Raw genomic sequence first — 21,601 nt, forward strand, 5'->3', positions numbered from 1 at the left:
GGGGAGAAGTGTCCTAACACCCCCTCAGCACCCGCATGGGCTGTGGTTGGACTCCATAACGCACAGGCTCGCATCAGGCCGTGGCTCCTGAGGCCTCCTTCTCTGCTAGCGAGGGGCCCTGGGGCTGTTGCGGGGCCGGGCTTTGCAGTGGAGGGCTGTCACCACCTCCCTCACATGCAGGCTGAGATGGGCCTGGGCAGGACTCGCTGATGGGGCTGTTCCCACAAGGCCTCAGGGAGGGGGCTGATGTTTTCCAGGTCAAATCACTCCCATGTGGAGCATTGCAAAATGCTCCAGTGTCAGTGTCCACATCTACTCCTTGGACACGGCTCTCTGGGTCACAGTGAAGGGGTCTTCAATGTCACGGCCAAGCCAGCTTACGATCTGGCAGGAGTAGCACAGCGCCAGCCCCGATTTGGGAGAGCCTGTGAGAAGGCTGCGTGTGCCTTCTGGGCCCCCTCCCTCCTTCCCTCCCCTGGCCGGCATCTCTGTGCCAGAGCGCTGCGCTCCCACGCACGCAGCGGCCCCTGGGGACCCGACGGGCCCTCTGTTGCCTGGCCACGCTCCCTCCCTCCCTGTCCTCTGCAGCTGGCGGCCAAGAGCCTGTCTGCACTGGGAAGGAGCAGCCCAGGCTGTGCTCGCCTTCCTGGAAGAGCCCTGCTCCGCTCCAGCCCCAGCGCCCCTGCCAGCAGCTGTGGGAGGCAGGGAGCTGCTGGGGCTGGGGGGCCGGAGGGGCTGCGCCATGGCCCTGCTCCAGCATCAGGAGTGCAAGCATCCAGCCAGGCCGTGCCCGTGGAGGGGCTCCCGAGCCCTCGTGCACCCGTCATTTTTAGGTGATGAAGGAAGCGCAGTTCCTTGGGGGTGCTGCGGCAGAGGGCGGCTCAAAGCACTGCTCCCTGCGTGCCCGTGCCTCCCACGCGGAGAACAGGCCTCCTTTCAGGCTGGCCCTGGCCTCACCAGTGGAATTTGTTCCCCGGCAAGCCCCAGCCATGGGGAGGGGCAGCCACTCGCAGGGGAAATAGCACAGACGTTTCTTGCATAGCTGTTCCGGCAGCGCTGACCGCAGCGCTTTCCAGTGCTGGAGCCAGGGCCTGCCCGGTGCCAGCTGCCCCTCTCCTCCCCTGGTCTGCCCCCAGCAGAGGCTGGAGCTGCTCCTCTGCACTGCTCAGACACAGGGCCAGAGCCTCTGGCTGAAGGACAAGAGCTGCAGCAACTGAGCTGTCTTTCTCCCTTTCACGTGTCTGGTGTCCCGATGTGTGCGCAGTCTCCCTGACTCCGTGGGGCTCTGCTCCACCCATGTCAGTCCCTGTGGGGCTGCTCCCTATCGAGGCAGCCCAGCTCTGCTGTGAGCTTGCACTCCCTGCGGTTCACAGCCCTGCGGGGCTGGTGGAAGGTCATGCTGCTTGGGATTCCTGCTACATGACATCTGCGTTGCATCTGGCACAGGGGAAACAGCGCTTCACCACATCCATGCTGCGCCAGGGTGGCCCCATCTGCTCCTGCTGCTGCGGGCCTCCAGCAGCTCCGTGGGGCTGCGTGGGGCCAGTGCCACTGCTGCAGCCTCCAGCAGCCCCTTCCTCCCCCCTGTGCGGGGGCAGCTCCCACACACCGTGCCGGACAGCCTGGCCGTGCTTTACCCCCGAGTTACCAGGCTCTTCTTTCCACCCCAGAGAGGACCCAGCACCCCTTGAGGAAATAGAACCAGACAACTTTATCAAGAAAATAAAATTACAACTAAGGAATGAGAGTGGGAGCTGCTGCTGGGCAGCCAGAGGCAGCACTGCCGGTGCAGGGCGGCCACAGAGTCCTGGGGAACAAGGGGCTCCTGGGGCATGACAGAGGCTGGCCCTGAGCAGGGGGGTCCCCAGGTGGGCAGAAGGTCCTGGTGCCAGCAGAGGGCAGAGCCCAAGAGAAGGCAGCTCAGGGCGACAGGAACTGGGCTGGGGGAGCAGGAGGGGGTGCAGTGGGGTGGTGGGGACGGGGAGCGGGGGGAGCACGGTGCAGCAGGAGGAGGCGCGGGGCCTCCCTGGACCGTGCCCTGGTGCCGCAGCCCAGGAAGGGGGTGCAGCGTCCGGCCAGTGTTTGGGGCAGTGCCCCGGGCCGCCGGTGCCTCCAGCCCCCGGTGGCTCCCCGGTGGTGAGTCCTGGGCAGCCCCCCCAAAGCAGTGCAGGGCTCGGAGGTGTTGGGGGTGAGCCCCCCACCGGCCCCGCAGCAGCTTCCTCCTGCACGTGTGGGGCGGAGGAGGGAGATGCCCATCTCCCCAGGGCTCCTGTGTCTGGGCCCTACGAGATCTGGTTGTTCAGCTGGCCCGGGTACTGCTCAAACCGCTTGCTGGCCTCCTCGCTGAGCGCGTCGCCTGGGCGGCAGAGGACAAGAGCTGTCAGCTCCAGTGCTGTCCCGCCAGTGCCTCCGCCCTTCCCCAGCCACCCCCGGCACCCCAGCCCCTGTCCCCGATGCCTGCCCGTGCCCCCAGCCTGCCCCCAGCCCCTGCTGCCTCTGTCTCGGTCCCCCTCAGGACACCCCCAGCCCCACCGTGCCCTCGCCTCAGCCCGTGCTGCGTCCCTGGGCCGTTACCGATGTGGCAGCTGTGCACCCAGATACGGTGCCCGTCGTACTTGCAGTTGCACTTCATGGCGTTGTTGGTGAAGTCGCTCTCTGCCACCTCGAAGTTGGGGTTAATGACGACCTGTGGGGCGCTGACAGTGAGGCGCTGCGGGCCCCTGCCCCAGGCCCTGCAGCCCCTCACCATGTCAGCTCGGCCCTCCCAGCCCAGCGTAGCAGCTGCCCGGGGTACGGCCCCAGCACGGCCCTGTCTCCCTGGCCGCAGTGGGATGTGCTGGAGGGCTCTGAGGAGCTGGTGGTCCTGTCACTGTGCCCCATGTGCCCAAGAGCAATATTTCTTGGGGCAGGAAATGGCTTTCAGGCCGCAGCAAGCCTGAGCGGGTTCCACGCGAGCCCTGCACAACTCCAGGCCCTGGGATAGGCACAGTCCCTCCGTGCCGTGGCTCCTGGGGCCAGGCACCCTGTCCGCAGAAGGGCCAGCAGCGTGCTGAGGACCATGGGGCAGAGGCAAGCTCCAGAGCCCTCCTAGCCCCATGGCACAGCCCGCGCTGGGTGGGCTCTCCAGCATGTCCCAGGCAGTACTGCTCAGGGGGTGTGAGAGGGGCAGGGGGCACAGCTGCAGCACCTGCAGGATGTAGTTGCCGGGCTTGACGTCAGTGATGTCGATCCACTGGCAGTCGATGTCGTGCCGGTACAGGTCCCAGCAGCCCACCGTGATGCCCTGCTCCCCGAAGTTGGCACACTCGTACCGCTTGGCCACATCTGCAGGCAAGAAGAGAGCACAGCTCATCCCTGCTGCAGCGCCCTGCACAGGGGGGACACGGCAGGGACAGTGCCCCACAGCCTTGCAGTTCCCACCTTCTTCACATTCTGTGTCCTCAAGGCAGAAGCTGGCCTTGTGGCCCTCTGCCACCTTGGTGCCATTGGGAGTCAGGATGTCGTAGTGGGTGAAAATGTCCATGCTGTGATAGTGCCTGTGGGAGAGCCCGCAATGCCCTTCTGCACCACTGCAACCCTCAGGGAGGGCCAGAGGTGGAAGCAGCAGCCGAGGAAACCCACAGAGCAAGCAGGAGACTGGTCCCACACCTGCCCGTCCCCTCAGTGCTTGGGAAGGTCCCCACAGCCCCTGCTCTGAGGCCACAGCACCGTGACGCTAGGGCAGAGCTCAGCCTTGCCCTGGAATGGGACACGGCTGGCCCCAGCCAGGTGGCCCCGGCAAGGGGAGGCTCAGCCCCTGCACAGCCTGCAGCCCCATCCTTGCTCCCAATAGCCCCAGCCCCAACACCGCTGTTCAGGGTCAGCCCTGAGCCAAAACTGGGGAAAATGACACGGGTCCTGGCACCACCCTCCCCCTGCCCACCAGCAGCACCACCACCCTCCTGCTGCCCGCAGCCCCAGCCCCGGCCGTTCCCTGCACGCACCGGTGGCACTCGTGCCAGACCCAGGAGTGGCGGCCAGCCTTGGGGCGGAAATCGGCCCGGCCGTTGTTGTGGATCTGGGAGGAGAAGCGGAGCAGGCGGCGGTGCCCGTAGGGCCAGTTGGCCAGGCGGGCCGAGCTGGAGAGGCAGTTCTCCTCGGCGGCACAGTACAGCATGTGCAGCGGCCGGTCCTCGATGTACGCCGTCTCCTGCACCAGCGGCGCATGCAGCAGCAGATCGGAGGCGGCTGGGGGGCAGGCGGTGGCTCAGGGATGGCTGGACACACTGCTGCGCAGCGCAAGCAGGGCTGAGCCAGCCAGGTGAACACGTACCCCCCCCCCCATCAGCCAGCACAGGTGGACCCCACAGCACCCAGCACCTGCAGAGCCCCTTGCCCACAGCTTCTGCCTCTGCAGCCCCTGACCCCATGGCCCCGTGCCCGCAGTCCCCATCAGCGCTCACTCTCAGAGCAGATGACGCCTGCGGCGAAGCGCGTGCCCGTGTTCCTGCAGCTCAGGCTGCTGCCGTGGTGCTGGCAGTGGCTCAGGGACATCTCATGGCCAGCGCACTTCACACCGCTCAGCACCATCTCCGTCACGTTGCTGGCATCCCAGTACCACGTCTCCTGGGGTGGGTGAGACAGGCTGGGCCAAATGCTGTGGGTGACCCGGCTCAGACGCACTCTGCCTCAGTGTACCTTGCCCACCCACTCAAGCTGCCCCCACAGGTCCTTTGGCACAGAGGGGCCACGTCCCATCACCCCTCTCAGCCCCGGGGCCATCAGGGAAGCGCCGGTGTCTGTGCTTGCCAGGGCATCACCAGGCGCCTCCCCACCGGCACCTACCGTCACCGCGTGCAGGGAGTAGCCCAGGCCAAGCTGGCGGCAGGCCACCATGGCCTCTTTGGTGGTCCAGCCATCGCTGCACACCGTGCCCCACTTACTGCCGCGCTTCACCTCCACACGGCCCTCGAACGCCGTCCTCCCGCCGGCTAGGCGGATCTGTGGGGAAGTCCTGGGGCCGTGAGCGTGCACCCCGCACTGCACCGCCCCCCGCCACGTCCCCGTCCCCGTCCCCGTGTCCCCATCCCCGTCCCCGCAAAGCAGTGGTGGTGGCGGCTCGCTGCCCTGGCCAAGCTGGCGCTAGCACCTACTTGTAAGCCGTGGTTAGCGAATCCCAGACCCAGCTGGCGACAGACCACCATCGCCTCCAGCGTACCCCAGCCTTCGCCGCAGACCAGACCCCAGCGGAGCTCGTCCCCGTCGCCAGCCCCCACCGCCACCTCGACCCGCCCCTCGAAGCGGCTCCGACCCCCGCTCAGCCGAATCTGCAGAGAAAGGCAGTGGCAGCGTCATCGGCATCATGAGCGATGCTCCTGCTGCTGGGGCCGTGTCCCACAGCGCATCCTGCCCAGGCAGCCGGGGCCACGCGGCAGCACCTGGACGGACCCCGGGGCCAGGGCGGCACGGCATGAAGGAGGAAGCAGACAGGAGCTGAGCAGAGCCAGGCACAAGTTTTGGTGAGCTGGGAGCTCACCAAAAATGGCACTTTTGGGGCCAAAACTTTGTGGGTTTAGGAAGTGTGTACCAAAGCAGGGAAAACAATTCATTTCAAAATGTGTTCTCATTTCAGAAATGACAAGCGTGAGAGTGTTAAAAAGGTTAAAAAGCCCAAAGTGGATGAAATGAGACGCTAGGTCAAAGGAAGGTGCTGCTCCATTTGCTCATTTCATCATCAGTTTAAAAAAAAATCTCTCTTGCTTGGCCCACAGCGATTTTTTTTCAGGTGCTTCAGCAGGGAGCAGCTGGCCACACCACTGAGCAGGGGGCACCACAGAGCTCTCAGAGCCCCCAGGGCCTCCCTTCCACCACCCTACCCACAGGGGCAGTTTGGGACTCCAGTCCCCAGAAATCCCCAACCCCTTCTGGGCACCCTTTCCCCAGATCGGGAGGAAACAACAATGGGGTGCAGTACAGGACAGACGAGGGGACATCCCATGTCAGGTCCCATCGGCTCCCTGGGCTCAGCAGGTGACACAGGCACCGCCGTGGTCCCTCAGCCCCCCACTCCGTGGCCCCAATGCCAGGAACCCCACGGATGTGCAGCCCCCACCACAACACGCACCAAGTTCTCGTAGCCCATGTAGGGGATGTTGCAGCGGACGGCTGCATCCTCTGTGTGCTTGCAGTCCTCCTGCGTGATGTTCTTGAAGGGGCAGCTCCAGAGGGACTTCTCGGTGCCCAGGCACTGCACCTCGTTCAGGTGGATAGGCCCTGTCCCTGCAGAGAAGCTGTGGGGCTCAGCGCCCAGCCGCACCATCCCTCACCGCAGCTGCCCTTGCTCCCCTTCCGGCACAGCCCTGCCCTCCCCAAAGGACCGAGCGGCTGCAGTCCCCCAGGATGCTCCGGGCAAGCCCTGCACCACGTGCTGCCCGCAGCTGCAGCGACAGGCCTGGCTGTGGCTCGCCCAGCGTGGCCATCTGAAAGCGATGCCTGGCCCAGAACCCTCACCTTGGCCCATGCGTGCCCCAGTGAGGGCTTCCTTGGCACTGCCGAAACCCAGCTCACGGCACACCACGCTGGCTGACAGCAGGTTCCAGCGGTCATCGCAGACTGTGCCCCACTCGTTGCTCTTGAGCACCTCGACGCGGCCCTCCCCGGCCTTCGCACCTCCCTTCAGCCGGATCCGCAGCTGCGGGGCAGTGGGGTCAGGGCATGGCAAGGGACAACGTGGGGCAGCACAGTGTGGCACAGCATGGCAGACACAGTGCAGCACAACGTGGCACAGCACAGTGTGGCATGGCACAGCGGTGTGCCACGGCACAGCACAATGCAGCACAGAGGTGGCTGTGACGTGCAGGGACAGAACGCTGTCCCCACCTCCTGCCCCAGGGACACCGCACGCCTGCTCTTGGCCCAGCCTTGGGCTCAGAGCCCTGCAACAGGGCAGTGGCCATTGTGGGCCACCACAGCACCGCACAGGCACCCTGCAGGGCTCACCTGGCCCTGCTGCTGCTGGCGCTGCTTCTTCTTGTGGGTGCTGCCAGAGGTGAAGAGGGGCCCAGGCAGGCAGCTGACAACAGCGGGCATGCCGGCCCCGCAGGCTGTGGAGGTGTTGCCCTGGTAGAACTGGAAGGTGCACATGGAGAGGTGCACCTCCGTCCCCGTGCAGGACACGGAGTGCAGGCGGTAGTTGAGCTGCTGCCGCTCCGCGAACAGCCTGCAAGGAGAGAGCACAGCCTGCAGCACAGCCACCGGGAGCAGAGGTGTCAGTGGTTGCCCCCCCTGTGGCTGCACCGTCCCTGCCCCTCACTCCATCCCCTGGCTCCGTCCCCGGCGGGATGCGCTGTGCCCCGGGGATGCCCACCAGTTGCCGGCCCTGCCCCTGTCCCAGCAGCACAGGGACACGCGTGGCTCCAGCAGCGCTGAGCAGGGCTCCAGGCACTCGGGCTGCCCACTGGAGCCATTTACCTCTTCCTGGACCCTACGTCCTCCCTGCGCTTTTGTTTAGGCTGAGATTTGGAGGCCAGCCTGGAAAACAGAAAACAACCATCAAGGAGCCCGGGCCCCCAGGCTGTCACCTCTCCCTGGAGACTGAGCTTGGCATGCGTGCCCCTGGCGATCCTCATGCACATCCACTTCGTGTCATGCGTGGGTGCAATGGCATCATCTGCTGCCAGCAATATGACACAACTGCCCTCCACAGCAATGATGCAGTTTCCTGCCCACATCCCGCCAGGAAACTGTGACAGATGCAGCAACATCCCGTGCTACTTTGACACACAGCAGAAGATCAAACACCAGTGGCAATGATTTGATCTGTCAGGTGCAAGTGAGGTATGCCCCTGTCCTCATCCAGACACCAGACAACGTCACTGTGCTTTGCTCCAAGGGGAGCAGGACACCTAGCAAGCACGGCGTCAAGCTAGCGGTGCATGTGGACAGTGCTCTCCCCGAAGCCATGGGGATGGTGAGACACTCTGCGAGCTCACCGCACCCAACTTCAGCGCGGGGAGTACCCTGGGTTCACACCGAGCAGCACAGAGAAAACCGTAGAATGCTGGTGTGTTGTGTGTCCCCACACACACACCAAAAATGGTTTGTTTTGCTTGGTGGGGAGGAAGACGCTGAGCACAGCCAAATCCCCAGGGACCAGGAGAAAAGAGTGACAAAACAGGGCAGGGGACTGCAAGCTCCCCAGAAACTAGGGATAAGGCAAAACCAAGCCTGGCAGCTGTCCTGCCAGCCTACAGCACATCAGTGTCAGCCCACGCAGCCCAGTGAGCCCCGTGACACAGCGCACGACAGTCAGGACGAGGGTTCACACAAATGTTCAGAGGACATCAGCACCCATCAGCACTCCTGAGACCACAGGTAGATCCTGTGCCCAATGCTGGGTCTCCTGATACAAGAAAGATATCAGCAAAGTGGAGCGAGCCCTGCAGACAGCACCGGGACAGCCAGGGACTGGCAGAGAAATGGGAAGCTGGGCTGCTGCAGCCTGGTGATGATTTGGCTCCAGGGGCTCAGGCAGCCCCCAACCTGCACCCACAAAGGGCTGTCAGGAAGCCGGAGCCAGGCGCTTCACGGCTGCTAATGACAGGTGCACAAGTGAAAGCAGGCAAAAAGAAGAGGGTCACACTAGTTGTAAGGAAAACTTTCCCCATGAGGGTCACTCAGCATCAGAGCAGAGTCCACAAGGCTGTGGGATCTCTGTCCTTGTCTTTCAAAAGCCAGCTGGATGAAGCCCTGAGCCAGCCCACAGCGCTGCAGGAGATGTTGGACCAGAACCCCGAGGTCTCTTCCAGCCGGGATTACCCATTACCATCACCCCATGCGGGCTGCAGACGTGCAGCCTGAACAGCTCAGCCCAGGCAAACCAGAGCTTGGCTCCTGTGGCAGGCAGAGGAAAGGGAGCGGATCGCTGCTTACAGACGTGGCGCAGCATTTTGCCCAGTGCCACGTGGATAATGCCCGCTCAGTGGGAAAGAGGTAGAGGGCACCAACCAGACAAAGCAGCAGCAGCAAGTTGCAGCAAGAGGGATGTGTGAGTGGGGCTTTGAGGAGACCCCCACAGGCTGACCCCATCTGGATTCCCACCACCAGCACAGGCAGAGCTACAGGAGCTGGGGACGGTGCCCATCGATGACACAGTGCTAGGAGGTGACAGTGAAGGACTTGGGATGGGCCAAGAGCACATGGGGCACCTTCAGCACCACGGGGATGGTGGGACCGAGCTGAAGCAGGGCAGGGGCAGAGCAGCTTCTCCACATGATGGGCTCAAGCGAGAGGTACCATGCAACAGCCCAAGGAAGATGGGCTTTGGATGGCTTTGGAAGTAGCCTGGGTCTTTGCACCCACTGCCAAATCCGTCAGCAGCAGTGCAGGGCCAGAGGGAAAGGGCAGCCAGACTGTCCCCGGGGTCAGGCAGAATGGCAGCAAGAGTGAGTGGGCAGACGGTGCAAGAGATCCCAGGCAGGTGCAGCACCTGGGACAAGACCTACCAAACCACGACCATCAGCCCAGTGCACAGCACCACCAGCACCACCATGCCCACTGCCCTGGTGCCCAGCACCACCAGCACTGCTGAGCAAGCACTTTAATGCCCGCGCCATCCCACCCCATGGGGAATAGGGAAGTGCGCAGCCTTTCCAGCTTCCCCACTGCCACTTTCTGCAGAAAGCAGCCCATTCCTGCAGTCCACCCTCCCTATCCACCAGGAGAGAGAGCTCCTTTCCGAGGCCTCCCTGTCCCCGCAGGGCTGCATCCAGCACAGGGCACCGCAGCCCTCCCCATGACTTCCACCAGGACCCTGCCCACAACGGGTCTGCTCTGCAGACACAGACCCTGCCCATTGTGCGGGACAAGGCTGCTTGGCCTGGGGCACCAGCAGCCTAGGAGAAAGAGCATCTCTCATGGGGGACAGGGGACCCCAGTGCACCCAGAAAGGTCCCACTGGAGTGGGCTCTTCCTGCCCAGCACACCACAGGCCCTCAGTCTGCTCTGTCCAGATCCACTCATGCCAGGATCCGCTCGGACTGCAGAGACTGGCGGGACAGGACAGCCCGGCGCTGCCCAGGGCTCAGCAGACGGGGCGCCCCAGCCCCTTACCTGCTGCCCAGCCTTGGGCTCCGTCCCTTCGTCCTGGCTGCGCGCTTCAACCGCCTGCAGGAGCAACACCCTGGCTGTGTGGTGAGGGGTGCGCACAGTGCTGGGAACCGCACCGCGGGCAACGCACCCACTCCCGGACCCCTCCCTTGAGTCACAGTGCTGTGGCAGCATCCCTGCCTGGTTCACGACAAACCACCCTGGGCACAGGGACCCCCTCACTCCCTATGAGAGGGAAATGTGGAGGTGCACCACTGCCAGGGAGCAAAACTTGCCCTCTTGGTCAGGCTCTGCAGTGGTGCATGGTGAGAATGGTGGCCCCAAGCCATGCCACGGACCCCCAGCTTGGTTAGCTAGTGCCCAAATGGCCCATGGAGCTAGGGCTGGGTGAACTGCAGGGACGGGAGGGATGCTGGGGAGCCTCAATGCCCAACAGCAAGCTCCCAACTGTCCCCCCAGCACTGCCCCTGGCATTCCCCAGTGCTGCTCCAACACCCCAGCCACACGGGACTCCTTGCCAGCCCCACTCACTTGTAGAAGTTCCTGTTCACCTTCTTCTCTGCAGGGAAGCCCATCATGCCACAGATGACACGGCTGTTCTTGGTGTCCCAGCCCTCGTCGCAGATCTGTGCCCAGCCATCCTTGTAGCGCACCTCCACGACACCCTCTGTCACTGGCAGCCGCCGCCGGGCCCCTGACACCACCGGCCGCAGGCGAACCTCCTCCACGTGGCTCTGCTCTGTCTGCAGGGCAGGGGTCACCCCAGGCTTGCTTGGCACCCCGCTCCCTGCCAGCCCAAGGATGCCCTGCAGGAGGGGGGGGGTCCCCAGACCCATGCGGGGAACAGGGACAGGACGGTCCCATCTCCAATGGCCCAGGGTAGCCAAGTACCTATCCCTGTCCCTGGTCCCTCAGGTCTATTTCCAGGACTGCAGCCAGGAGAGCCAGTGCTGCCATCCTTTCACCTCAGAACCTTGTATCCAGACCCCAGCCCAGGCACCCTCCCAGGGCAGGACGGCAGCAAAGGGTACTGGATGCTGGACACAGCCTGCAGGACATGGCTCCAGCACCCCTCTCTTGGTGGGACCCCAGCTAGCGCATGCCCAGAGCTGCGCCATGTCCCCACACCCCAGGTGTGGTCTGAGAAACAGCCTGGAAGAGAGATAGAGGGGAGCGGCCACACATGCCAGCTGAGTGCAGCGTCTGGGACCAGGGCCCCTGGCAGACAGGAGACAGGGGAACACAGTCTGCAGGGGCACAGGACAGCCACAAGGGAAGGAGCAGCTCAGGATGACCAGGGGATGCCCAGGGGATGCCGTGGCAGTACTGCACTCCACGTGGGGCAGGATTTGCCTGCTGCAGGGCTGCACATCGCAGCCCCTCTTCCCCACTGGCAGGCACAGACGGAGGGCACCGCGGGTCCTGCACGCGGGCGCCTGCCGGGCTGCAGTGAGAAAGCTGCCCCCAGCCAGGCAGGGAGATCAAAAGCCAGGCAGGGCTGCCCCAGACACAGCACCCTCACCTCAATGACGTTGGAGTCCTTGAAGCCTGGGATGCGCTCGTCCTTGCAGATGACTCCTGCATCTTCCTCGTGGCTGCAGTCACTGTTCCCCCAGCCACGGTGTTTGCAGTCCCCAATGCTCTTCTCACCTCCCGCACAATTCACGTTATCCAGCCAGATCCGCCCTGCCACATGCCAGGGCCAGAGGTGAGAGGGAACCAAGCCCACGCAGCAGCCCCCAGGAGCAGGGAAGGTGCCAAGGCCACACAGACATGTAGCAGGCACATGGAGATGAGGCTGGGGCAGCCCTCCCTTGGCACAAAGCTGGGGCCAGACATGCAACGAGGGAAAGCCTGAGTGTGGGAGTAGCTGGTAGGGAGTCTCCACAGCACCTGGGGCCTGTATGGCATCTCACCTGCACGCAGCCTGCTGCCCCTCTGCATGTGTCCTCAGCAGCACAGTGCTGCAGCCACCTGCACCACCCAGGGCATGCACAGCCCACTGTCATAGTGCGTGCATCCTCCCTAAGTGCTGGGGACACACATGCACACACGCACACACACACACGTGGAGTTTCCAAGTCTGCTTTGCACATGCACGCACACGCAGGCGCACACACACACGCACATCCATGCTGCCAGGCACTCTGCAGACATGGGGCCCTGCTGGCCCCCACACCAGCCTCGTGCAGCACACGGCTGCGCCTCTTACCAACGCCTTTGCCGTACTTGGCACTGTGGGCCCAGCCGGTGGCAGCCACGAAGCCGAGGTGCCGGCACAGCACGTGAGCGTTGGCCAGCGTGAAGTCGTCATCACAGATGGTGCCCCATTCATCGTTGTAGAAGACCTCGATGCGGCCCTCGTTGTGCTTGCGTGGGTAGCCAGCCAGCCGAAACTTCAGCTGGGGCGTGGGGCTGCGCGTGGGGCCCGGAGGGGTGGGCTGGGCGCTGGCCCCCCACAGCCACAGCCCCCCCAGCAGCACCAGCAGCTCCTGCCACGTCCACGTGCTGTGGTGTCCCATGGCAGCGTGGCCCTGTGTGGGGAGACAGCGTCAGGGCAAGCGGGAGAACTGCATCGTGCCGCAATGCCAGCCCGGCCCGGGGCTGTGAGGTGAAGCCCCCCACTCCTGCACAGCTCTGCCGGGTGCCAGCACGCCCGTGTGTCCCGTCCCCAGCCAGGGACAGCCCCTGGCCACCGCCCGCCTGCCCCCATAGCCCCCCTGCCCCCTGGCCCCGCTGCCCGCCATCCCCGGCCCCTCGCCCCGCTGTGCTGCTGGCTCACATTTCCCGCGCCGAGAACGACAGCAGATGTGCCAAGCAGATGTGCATCACCTCCAGAAAGGAGGGGCACCGGCTGCTGGAGCAGAGGTGCTGGGACAGGGCCAGGGAATGGGGGGGAGCCTGGCTGGACTGGCAGTGGACCTCAGTGCAACACCGGCTGCACAGCAGCCGGGGCCAGAGCTGCTGACCAAGGGGCTGCCAAGCCACGCTCCTGCCCACTGTCAGGAGCGACGCAACCAGAGCCGTTTACATCTCTCCCTGTGAGGCATTTTCTCCAGCCCTTCAGTAACATTTGTGGTTCCCTGAGAATACCTGTGGGAGATGCGGTATTCCTGCACCAGCCTCGTTGACAAACAATGGTGAAAACGTTTCTCTGTAAACCTCCTTCACCCTATTCCCAAGTCTGCCGCCAGGGACCACCTTAACCCCCTCAGTGCCGCGCGGCCTGGGACCAGCATACCTGTGCAGGCAGCACCAGCACTGCTCCAGGCTGGGCTGGCGGCGTGTTTGGCGGCACAGCACCAAAGCACAGCGAGCTGCACAGCACCAAGGCACGGCGAGCCTCCTGCCACAGGGCTGCAGCCCCACACCTTGCCCCCAGCCGGCCTGTTGCACAGTGCCCCCTCCACCTGGGAGCCCCTCCTGGGACAGGCCCAGCACCCAAACCCACCAGGAGCACATCCCACATGCCTCACTCACACAGGTTGTCATTAGACAACATTAAAAAAATAAGGTCCAGCACAGTCACCTAAAGGCTGGGGTGATTTCAGGCTGATGTCGAGCTACAGGGCTATGCAGAAGGGAAAGCAAATGCAAGCCCTGCACATGCTCCTGCTCGGGCCTGTGCCTCTCGCAGACAAGCCCCATGGTGCCGGCACACTTCCTCTGCCAGCCCCCGCCCTGTGCGCCCCATCCCCTACTCCCTCGCAGCTCCAGCGTGCTGGTTTGATGGGGCCACAGAGCTGTCAGAGCCCCTTTCTTGGGGCGAGATACATCCCTGTGCTGCACTGGGACAATCGCCCTGCGCCTTGCCACCAGCACGGAGCCTAGGCTCAGGGACGGACCCACAGCCCCGTGTCCACCCATGGGATAGGTTTTCTATGGGAATCGGCCCTGCTTCTGCTCTGTCATGCCTCTCTTTTCCAGGTCACCACTCCAGCCTCCAGTGACTCCTGAACATGAAGCAGGGACAGGCAGACAAACCCTTCCCTGTGCCCATTGCCCCGGACCCCTGCTGCCTCCTGCCCCTTCGGGCTGGGACACCAGCACGGTGCCAGCGAGTCCCAGTGCCTGCAGGGACATGCGAGGAGGGAGGGCGATGGCAAGGGGACCAACAGCACTGCTCCACGGCCAGCGCAGACGTTGCAGCAGGAAGACGCCGACCCCTGTGGGGCAATCGCATCAACTCTGGCCCTGCTCTTTCCTCTGTCACATCTTGGGACATGGGGGACACAGCAGCACTGATGGGGACAGTACCAGGCACTGGGGGTCAGGAATGCGCCCCATGAGCCCTTGGGTTTGCAGTGGCTGGCTCTGGGCTACCCGTGCCTCAGCTGCCTGCTTTGGCATTGCAAGAACAAAGTGAAGCCCAGCAGGAAGCATATTTGTGGGCAGGCAGCAGGAAAATGCTTTGCTGAACCTTTTAATCAGCCTGTTAGGCAGGAGAAAGGGGAGGGCAGGCACAAAGGGCCATCCCAGCTCTGCCAGCGGGGGCAGGCAGGGCAGGAGTGCTCCAGTTGTGTTTCTGCTCTGTCTAGAAAGCAGTGAAGGGATCAGTTTAACATCTCACAGCAGTAATAAAACGCTTCTTATTCTGTGCATCAGTCAGAGGGGACGTCCTGTCCTTCCCAACTGAAGCAATGTAAATCTGCAGGGCTACGCTGCGCCACACGTCACACACAAGTGCTTGCCAGCAAGTCTGGGCCCTCTCAGTGCTAATTTTAACTCACCTGGGGAGACTGTGGAATCTGCAAGCACACGTGGAGCTAAAGCTTCCCCCGCACTTGCACTGAACGAGGCAGGCAATCTTTGCTGGTGCTGACTGCAGGCAAGCTCCAGGCTGCTTTGCGATGGGGCCAATACAACACTAAAGGGCAGAGGCACAATTAATGCCAGTCTCCACAGTTCTGCAGAAATAGTCCATGTCACAAAGCTGGTGTGACCTTTTATGAGATCACAAGTTTGGTTAATTGAAGTAACTGTGTTGATACAACAGGCTGAGACTGGAAGGCATTCGATTCATCTTGCATGACCTTTTAATGAATGATTAGCACTCAACAAAATCAGTGCACCTTCTGCTAAGTGGATTAAAACTGGACACCTGCTGTAACTAAAATGTGGTTACAACTGGAAAGTCACCATTCAGTGGGCTCTCTGGTGAAGATCACATGCTTCTCAAAAGCAAAACCATGTCTGAAGGAGAAAAAAAGTCCTCTCCTGGTACAGTCTGCAAAGACTGAAATGGGCAGAGTGTGTAGATGGGGACAGACCTGGGTGGCCTGGCAAAACGGCATCACATAGACCATACCCTTGTCTAGAAGGAAATGTAAGGCCAAGAACAGAGCATGCAGGACCAGAGACCAGAACACAGCACCCAGGAAAGTGCTCGGTCTGTCTGTAGCCATAGAAGGCCAGCAGCAGGAGTGCCTTGGGACAGGGCGGGGATGCTCTGCTGCTTCCCTGTTGTGGTGCCCACAGCTCAGCCACCCCTGTCTTTGCATTCAAAAGCTCTCTGTGGATTTGTCTTCCTCACAGTCCTTCAGTTGCTTCTGAACCTGCTTAAATCCTACCACCCCTTTCTGTATTAACTACAGCTCGCTGAAGGGGTCCTGCTGTCACCGCCTGCACTGCTCCTGGGTCACCGCTGTCCTCTGTAGAGGCTCCAGCGTCCCCTTCCCTACTTGCTCCCGCTGCCTCAGCTCAGCCTGTCCTCAGCCCCTGCCCTCTGCCCCCTGCCCTTGGTGAGGTCGGCACAAGCCTGCAGCACTTCCCACGTGCATCCAGGAGCGCGGTTAGGTTGGCAGCATGGACTCCCTGCAGGAAAAACGAGCCATTTTCCCATTCCTGTAACATCTCCCTCTCGCAATGCACTCTGAGGATTAGTGTCACAGACCTTGGGCTAACAGGGCTGGCGTTGTCCAGATCATTTTTTCCACTTTCTTAAATGCCAGCAGTGCATTTGCTCCTCCAGCATGGTGACACTGCCCCATTTCCTTGCTCACTGGAAGCTTTGCTCCCAGACCCAAGTGCTGCTGTGGAAACAGGGAGCCCCCTGCCCGCCCTGCTCCAGGCAGCTGCGGCACAGTCCCACAGGCTTCCAACGGGGCAGATCTGCACTCAGCATCTCTTGATTTCAAGCCTGGGCCCTTCCCTGCAGCTCCTGTCTCTGGATCACTGGAACCAGAGGGCCAGCCGCTGACTCAGTCCAACGGGACCACAGTCCTGCCGGCTGGATCTGCTGCGGGCATGAGGTCTGTGCCAGGGCTAGGGGCTCTTTGGCAGGCACAGACAAGCTGGGGGTTGCCTGCACCCTGGAAGGGCTGATCTACCTGAGCGAGAGTCCTGAGGGGGCATCGCCCTCACTTCTCCCTCTGGCCAGAGGCAGGGGCACCCCTTTGTCCAGCCTCCTTGCGGCTGCTGGAGGCCGTGAGGGGACAGGCTGTTTGGTCCTGCTGGGAGCAAGGGGGCTGCCACCCCTCCAGCACAGGGGATGCTTGATGCGAGCAGCAGTACAAGGGGTGTCAGGGAGGACGCTAGCTCTGCTCCTAAGGACCAGAGATCAGCATGAACCTCACACATCCACTGGAGAACAGATGTGCAGGCAGCTGGGGGCATGGACAGGCAACACCTGTGGAGAGGGTCGGGGGCCAAGAATTGCCTGGGACAGGGATGGGTGCCCTGGCTGCCACTGTTACCCAGAAGCTGGGCACAATCCTGCCCAGACTCGCCTGCCCCAGGGCCCCAGGCACCCCACTGCTGGCTTCTGTCTGCAGCCACAAAGTCCCCTCTCTGACAGGGGTTTTGTGCAAGGCGCTCCTGCATTCCCCTGGCAGGTGAATGGGGCTTGGACAGGCACCCAGCTGGGGGGATGGGCTGGCCCCCAGCAAGCACCAGCCATAGATGCTGGAGAGCAGTCCAGGTCCTTGTGACTGCCCAGGAAACCTCAGGAAACGCAGAATAACAGAATGGCTGAGGTTGGAAGGGACCTCTGGAGATCACCTAGTCCAACCCCCCGGCCAAGCAGGATCACTCAGAGCACGTTGCGCAGCATCACATCCAGGTGGGTTTTGAATGTCTCCAGAGAAGGAGACTCCACAGCCTCTCTGGGCAACCTGTGCCAGTGCTCTTTCACCCTCCCAATAAAGAAATGTTTTCTCATATTAAGCTGGAACTTCCCATGTTTCAGTTTGTGCCGTTGCCTCTTGACTGGCCCTGTCCTCCCAAAAGATATTTATACACACGGATAAGATCTTCTCTTGGTCTCCTCTTCCCCAAGCTAAACAGGCCCAGCTCTCTCAACCTCTTTTCATATGAGAGATGCTCCAGTCCTCTCATCACCTTTGTAGCCCTCCACTGGACTCGCTCCAGTAGCTCCATCTCCCTCTTGTACTGGGGAGCCCAGAACTGGACACTATCCTCCAGGTGTGGCCTCACCAGGGCTGAACAGAGGTGCAGGATCTCCTCCCTTGACCTGCTGGCAACACTCGCTGTAGTGCACCCCAGGATAACATCGGCCTTCTTGACCACAAGGGTGCATTGCTGTCTCATGGAATGTCCCAGCCAGGCATGTGCGAGGCCCCAGCCCCTTCCTGGCAAACAGTAGGGATGGAGCTGGTTGTGGGTACCTGAGTGCACCACAGAGCCGAGACCACAGGATCCACACCCCCAGCCCGGCTGCAGGGTCCCCTCTGTGCTGAGTGCAGCTCCATGTGGCAGCAGGAACTGTGGCACTGCTTGACCTGCTTCCAAACCAGCCCCACCACTCTGCCCTTCCCAGCAAACAAGGGCTCCAGTGCCCCACAGGAGCTGCACTCCCTAGCCCCAGTGCCCTCAGCATGGCTCTGCTCCCCCAGCATGGGGGCTGTGCCCTCCAGGGGCTCAGCTGTACCAGCAGAAGAGAGCAGAGCAGCAGGGGAACCCCAAGTACGGGGATCTTGGCTCCGAGGCTGTGCTATTCAGAACCCACCAGGCACTGGGACAGGCCTTGGTCTGCCCCAGCAAAACCTCAGTGAATAGTAAACAGGCTTGAGCAGATGAAGCAGATATAGAGCAGGTCGGTGTGTTGGGTCCTCATGCATGCCAACAGCCAAGCGCAGGTCACCTCCATGGCATGGGGACAAGGTCCCAGGCAGCAGCAGCAGGGAAGGGCCAGGCTGGGGTGGCACCACAGGAGTGGTCTCTCTCAGCAGTGCTGCACAGGAGGCCTAAGGCATGCACAGGGAGATGCAGCAAAGCAGGCACTGACAGACTGGAAGGACTCAGAGAAGAGCAGAGCAAATGACCGATGACCTGGGAAGCCTGCCAGCAGAAGGAGGAAGCAGCTCCCTCTGTTTATCCATCACTGGGAAGGTCAAGAGGTGATGGGATCACACTCTGACAAGGCCCATGCCGGGACATCCCTGAGAGCAAAGGGTCATGTCCCCAGCACAGGGGCAGGAGAAGGTCTGTTAGGTCCCATGGTTTCAGGCACTGGGCTCTGTTCCTTCCCCATCTCCCTGGGGCCCCAGCACACACAGGCCAGAGCCTGGCTTCCCGCACCGGCCCTTTCGCAATCCTGGCTGCCTGGACTGGCCTCCTTCGTCCTCCTGCTTCCCAGCAGCCCAGGGGTGCTGGAGCCGAGGGTTGTGACAGCCCTGCCTCACTGGGGCAGAACCAGCTGGACCTGCCAGCAGGGACCCCGCAGGATAGGAGGCACAGGAGAAGCACAGCGAAGTCCAGGGGCTGCAGGGCTCCCAGCTGAACTGCTCCCAGTGGCACCGAGGAACACCCCAGGGTCACCCCGGCAGCCCCACCACACTGGCAGGCTCAGTGACACCTCCCCACACCACCACCTCCTGGTGGGGCTGGCTGGGGGCTCGCTGTCCCTGGCTGACCAGTAAGAAGGCTGCGTGCCTGTCCCCGCCGTCCCACTGCGTGTCCCTGTCCCAGGCGGTGATGGGGACACTGCTGTAGACACCCCGGCACTGGGGCTGTCCTGAGTGCCAGCTGGGGACAGAGCACCTGAGTGCACTTACCAGGTCCAGCCCACTGGTTCAAGCAGTCCTGAGCCCTTTGGACTGTCTGATGTCCCCTGTTCTGCTGTCAGCCTTTAAGCCAGGGCAGCACACCGTGCAGCTCTTTGCAGTTCCTAACATCACTGGGTTTCCCCGAGACACAGCAGGGAGGTGGTTGCCAACTCTGCTCTCGGCTCCTCTGGGCTCTGGAGGGGCAGGCAGGAGGGGAAGACCCCAAAGGAATGTGCAGATGCTGTAGCCGTTGGCCACAGTCTCAACAGCCCAGCCAGGCTAGGAGGCAAACCACAGGTCCGGGGGGGGCAGGCACCGCAGGGCAGGGAACCAGCCATCTCAGAGCTACTGAGAGCAAGGAGACCTGCCCCGCTGCCTGCCAACTCCTCTGGAGAGCAGCTGGGAGGATGCAGGACGTGCCCAGGCCCTCCAGCCTTCACGCCTCGCGTCCCTTCATCCTTCCTGTCTTCCAGCGAAGAAGCAAATTCCATCTTCATGGAAATCCTGAGTCTCCACCGCCCTTTCTAAACCACAGCTCAGCAAACGAGCCTCCTGAAGGCAGGCGCTGCTCAGCACGTTCAGGGCTACGCGTGGCTGCGCAGCCCCGAGGCAGCACCCCGCTAACCTGCCGGGGCTGACGGGCACCCCTTCGCCTTCCCCTTCCCCTTCCCCTTCCCAGCAAGCGCGTGGGGAACGCACGCCGCAGCCGGACACAAACCTTTGCACCCCGCCAAACGCCGCCGCGCGGCACGGCGAACATGGCACAGCTCCTCCAGCCACGGCGCCGCCGGCACCGCGCACAAAGCAGGCTTTCTGTACCGGGCGCGGGGCACCCCCCGTGCGGCCGCCGGCTGGGGCAGCCCGTCCCGCCGGCACCGCGCAGCCGCGCCGGGGAACCGGGGGTCGGGGACGGAGCTGGAGCGTCCCGCGCAGTCACGCAGCCCTCGCGCGGGACGGCCCCACGCAGCCCCCATTCATCCCCCGCGCCGGCAGCCGCCCGGCCGCCCCCCGCCCGGCTCTGCAGCGCGCCTCGCGACCCCGGCCCGGCGCCCGCACCGCGCCGGGAGCCCCGCGCGAGCCGCGAAGCCTCCCACGCGCGGCCCCTCGCCGCGAGCCCCGGGGCCACGCGGGGCGCCCCAGGCACCCGCGCCCAGCGCCGCGCCCGCCGCCCCCCGCGCCCCCGGCGCGCCCAGCCCCGCCGCTCCGGGCCGGTCCCGAGCCGCGCTGCCCGCCCCGGGCCCCGGGCCGTACCTCTCGTCCCCACGGGCTGCGCGGCTGCGGCGGCGCCGGGCGAGAGCGTCCAGCCGAGTGCCGGCGGGGCCGTGCCGAGCAGAGCCGAGCCGAGCCGCCCCTCTCCGCCCCGGCCCGCCCCGCGCAGCGCAGCGCCCCAGTGTCCGGGGCCGGCCCGTGCCGCCCCGCCGCCCCGGCCCGGCGCCCCGCACGGATCCGGCCGCGGCGGGGCCCCGCTGCCCCGGGGGGCTCCGCTCCGGGGCCGGCACCGGACACCGGCACGGGGCCTCCAGCTCGGCCTTCTCCCTGCAGGGTCCCCGGCATTGCGCCCCCGCCCCGCGAGCACCGCGCTCGCGGCACAGCCCCCGGCAGACCCGGGAACGGGGACCGGGCTGCAGACCCCCGCAGAGCAGCTCCCGGGCGTGGAGCAGCGCATCCCGGTGAGGCACGGGGAAGGACAGGGGCTGCCCGAACCCCCCGGGTCCCTCTGCCACCCAGCCTCCTCCTCGCCCCATGACCAAGGGGCAGCCAGCTTTGGCGAGCACAGAGGAAAAGTACTCAGTGACCCGTTTGCTCCCTTCATGCCTCCCTCCCAGCTCCTTCCAGGCAAGCCAGCCAGCCAGGCGTCCCCCTTTGGCACTCCTGCGTGTCATGGCAGGGACCCCCAGGCACGCCAAGGAGCCATTGCCACAGGGGAGCCCCGGAGCTGCGGGAAGCCTGGCTGAGCTCATTCCCGTAGTGTGGTGCGGGGGAGGCCAAGGGTTGGTGAGCAGTTGGAGAGGCAGCCACGAAGTCACTGCTTTGCCTGGGTTCTACTGCACTGTCTGTAAGCAGAGTCTGTGCAAGGCGGGCACAGGGGTTTTGGAGGGAAATGCCGGTATCCCAATAATATCCCCAGGAGACAAACCATGGTGAGAGACCAGCAAATGCTTTATTACTGAGGACAGCACTTCCCTCAGCCCCTGGGCAGCAGAGATTAGGGCTGTCTCACTGTGCCCCATGCCAGCTCCATCCATACAACAAGCAGCTCCTGGGTGCCAAGAGCCAGCCCTGGCACCAGCTGTCCAAACTGCGGCCACAATGGGGATGGAGAGAGCTGGGCAGCTCCATCGGGACGGGGACACTGTCCCAGTGCCAACATGCCATGCCCCAAGACCACTACCCCAAATACTGCCCTTGCACGACCTGCCAGGCTGGGTGCGTTGATTCCCTGGCACAGGTGGAGGGTACTCAGCAAGCAGGAGTGAAGGGCCTGGATAGCCAAATCTCCTGAAGCAGCA

The 21,601-nt window shown here is 63.4% G+C and overlaps 1 protein-coding gene across 3 annotated transcripts; it reads right to left on the reverse strand.

Moving 5' to 3' along the window:
• Window positions 1-1,753: 1,753 nt before the first annotated feature.
• Window positions 1,754-20,435, reverse strand: LOXL3 (lysyl oxidase like 3). 3 transcript variants are annotated; one of them, XM_084286350.1, is made up of 16 exons: window positions 20,343-20,435; window positions 12,299-12,620; window positions 11,609-11,772; window positions 10,618-10,829; window positions 10,090-10,143; window positions 7,450-7,509; window positions 6,979-7,198; window positions 6,490-6,670; window positions 6,104-6,258; window positions 5,133-5,306; window positions 4,443-4,605; window positions 3,984-4,227; window positions 3,421-3,536; window positions 3,188-3,324; window positions 2,575-2,686; window positions 1,754-2,356 (listed from the first exon to the last, which is right to left on the reverse strand). In XM_084286350.1, exons 2-16 carry the CDS (start codon window positions 12,606-12,608, stop codon window positions 2,283-2,285), a joined length of 2,376 nt encoding a protein of 791 aa, XP_084142476.1. In that variant the 5' UTR covers window positions 12,609-12,620; window positions 20,343-20,435; the 3' UTR covers window positions 1,754-2,282. The 3 variants fall into 3 exon arrangements, with proteins under 3 accessions (XP_084142476.1, XP_084142474.1, XP_084142475.1); XM_084286348.1 differs by lacking the exons at window positions 7,450-7,509; window positions 10,090-10,143; XM_084286349.1 differs by lacking the exons at window positions 7,450-7,509; window positions 10,090-10,143; window positions 11,609-11,772; window positions 12,299-12,620; window positions 20,343-20,435 and having other exon boundaries at window positions 10,638-10,696.
• Window positions 20,436-21,601: the final 1,166 nt, after the last annotated feature.

Source organism: Netta rufina (genome assembly GCF_964035555.1).
Source record: "Netta rufina genome assembly, chromosome: 4".
Classification (NCBI taxonomy): Eukaryota; Metazoa; Chordata; class Aves; order Anseriformes; family Anatidae; genus Netta; species Netta rufina.

Coding starts and splice junctions, on each gene's coding strand:
- LOXL3 (XM_084286350.1), bottom strand. CDS start 12,608: ATGGGACACCACAGCACGTGGACGTGGCAGGAGCTGCTGGTGCTGCTG. Junction 7,510..10,089: donor AGCCCAAGGCTGGGCAGCAG/GTAAGGGGCTGG, acceptor TCTGTTTTCCAG/GCTGGCCTCCAAATCTCAGC. Junction 2,687..3,187: donor CCGGCAACTACATCCTGCAG/GTGCTGCAGCTG, acceptor AGCGCCCCACAG/GTCGTCATTAACCCCAACTT.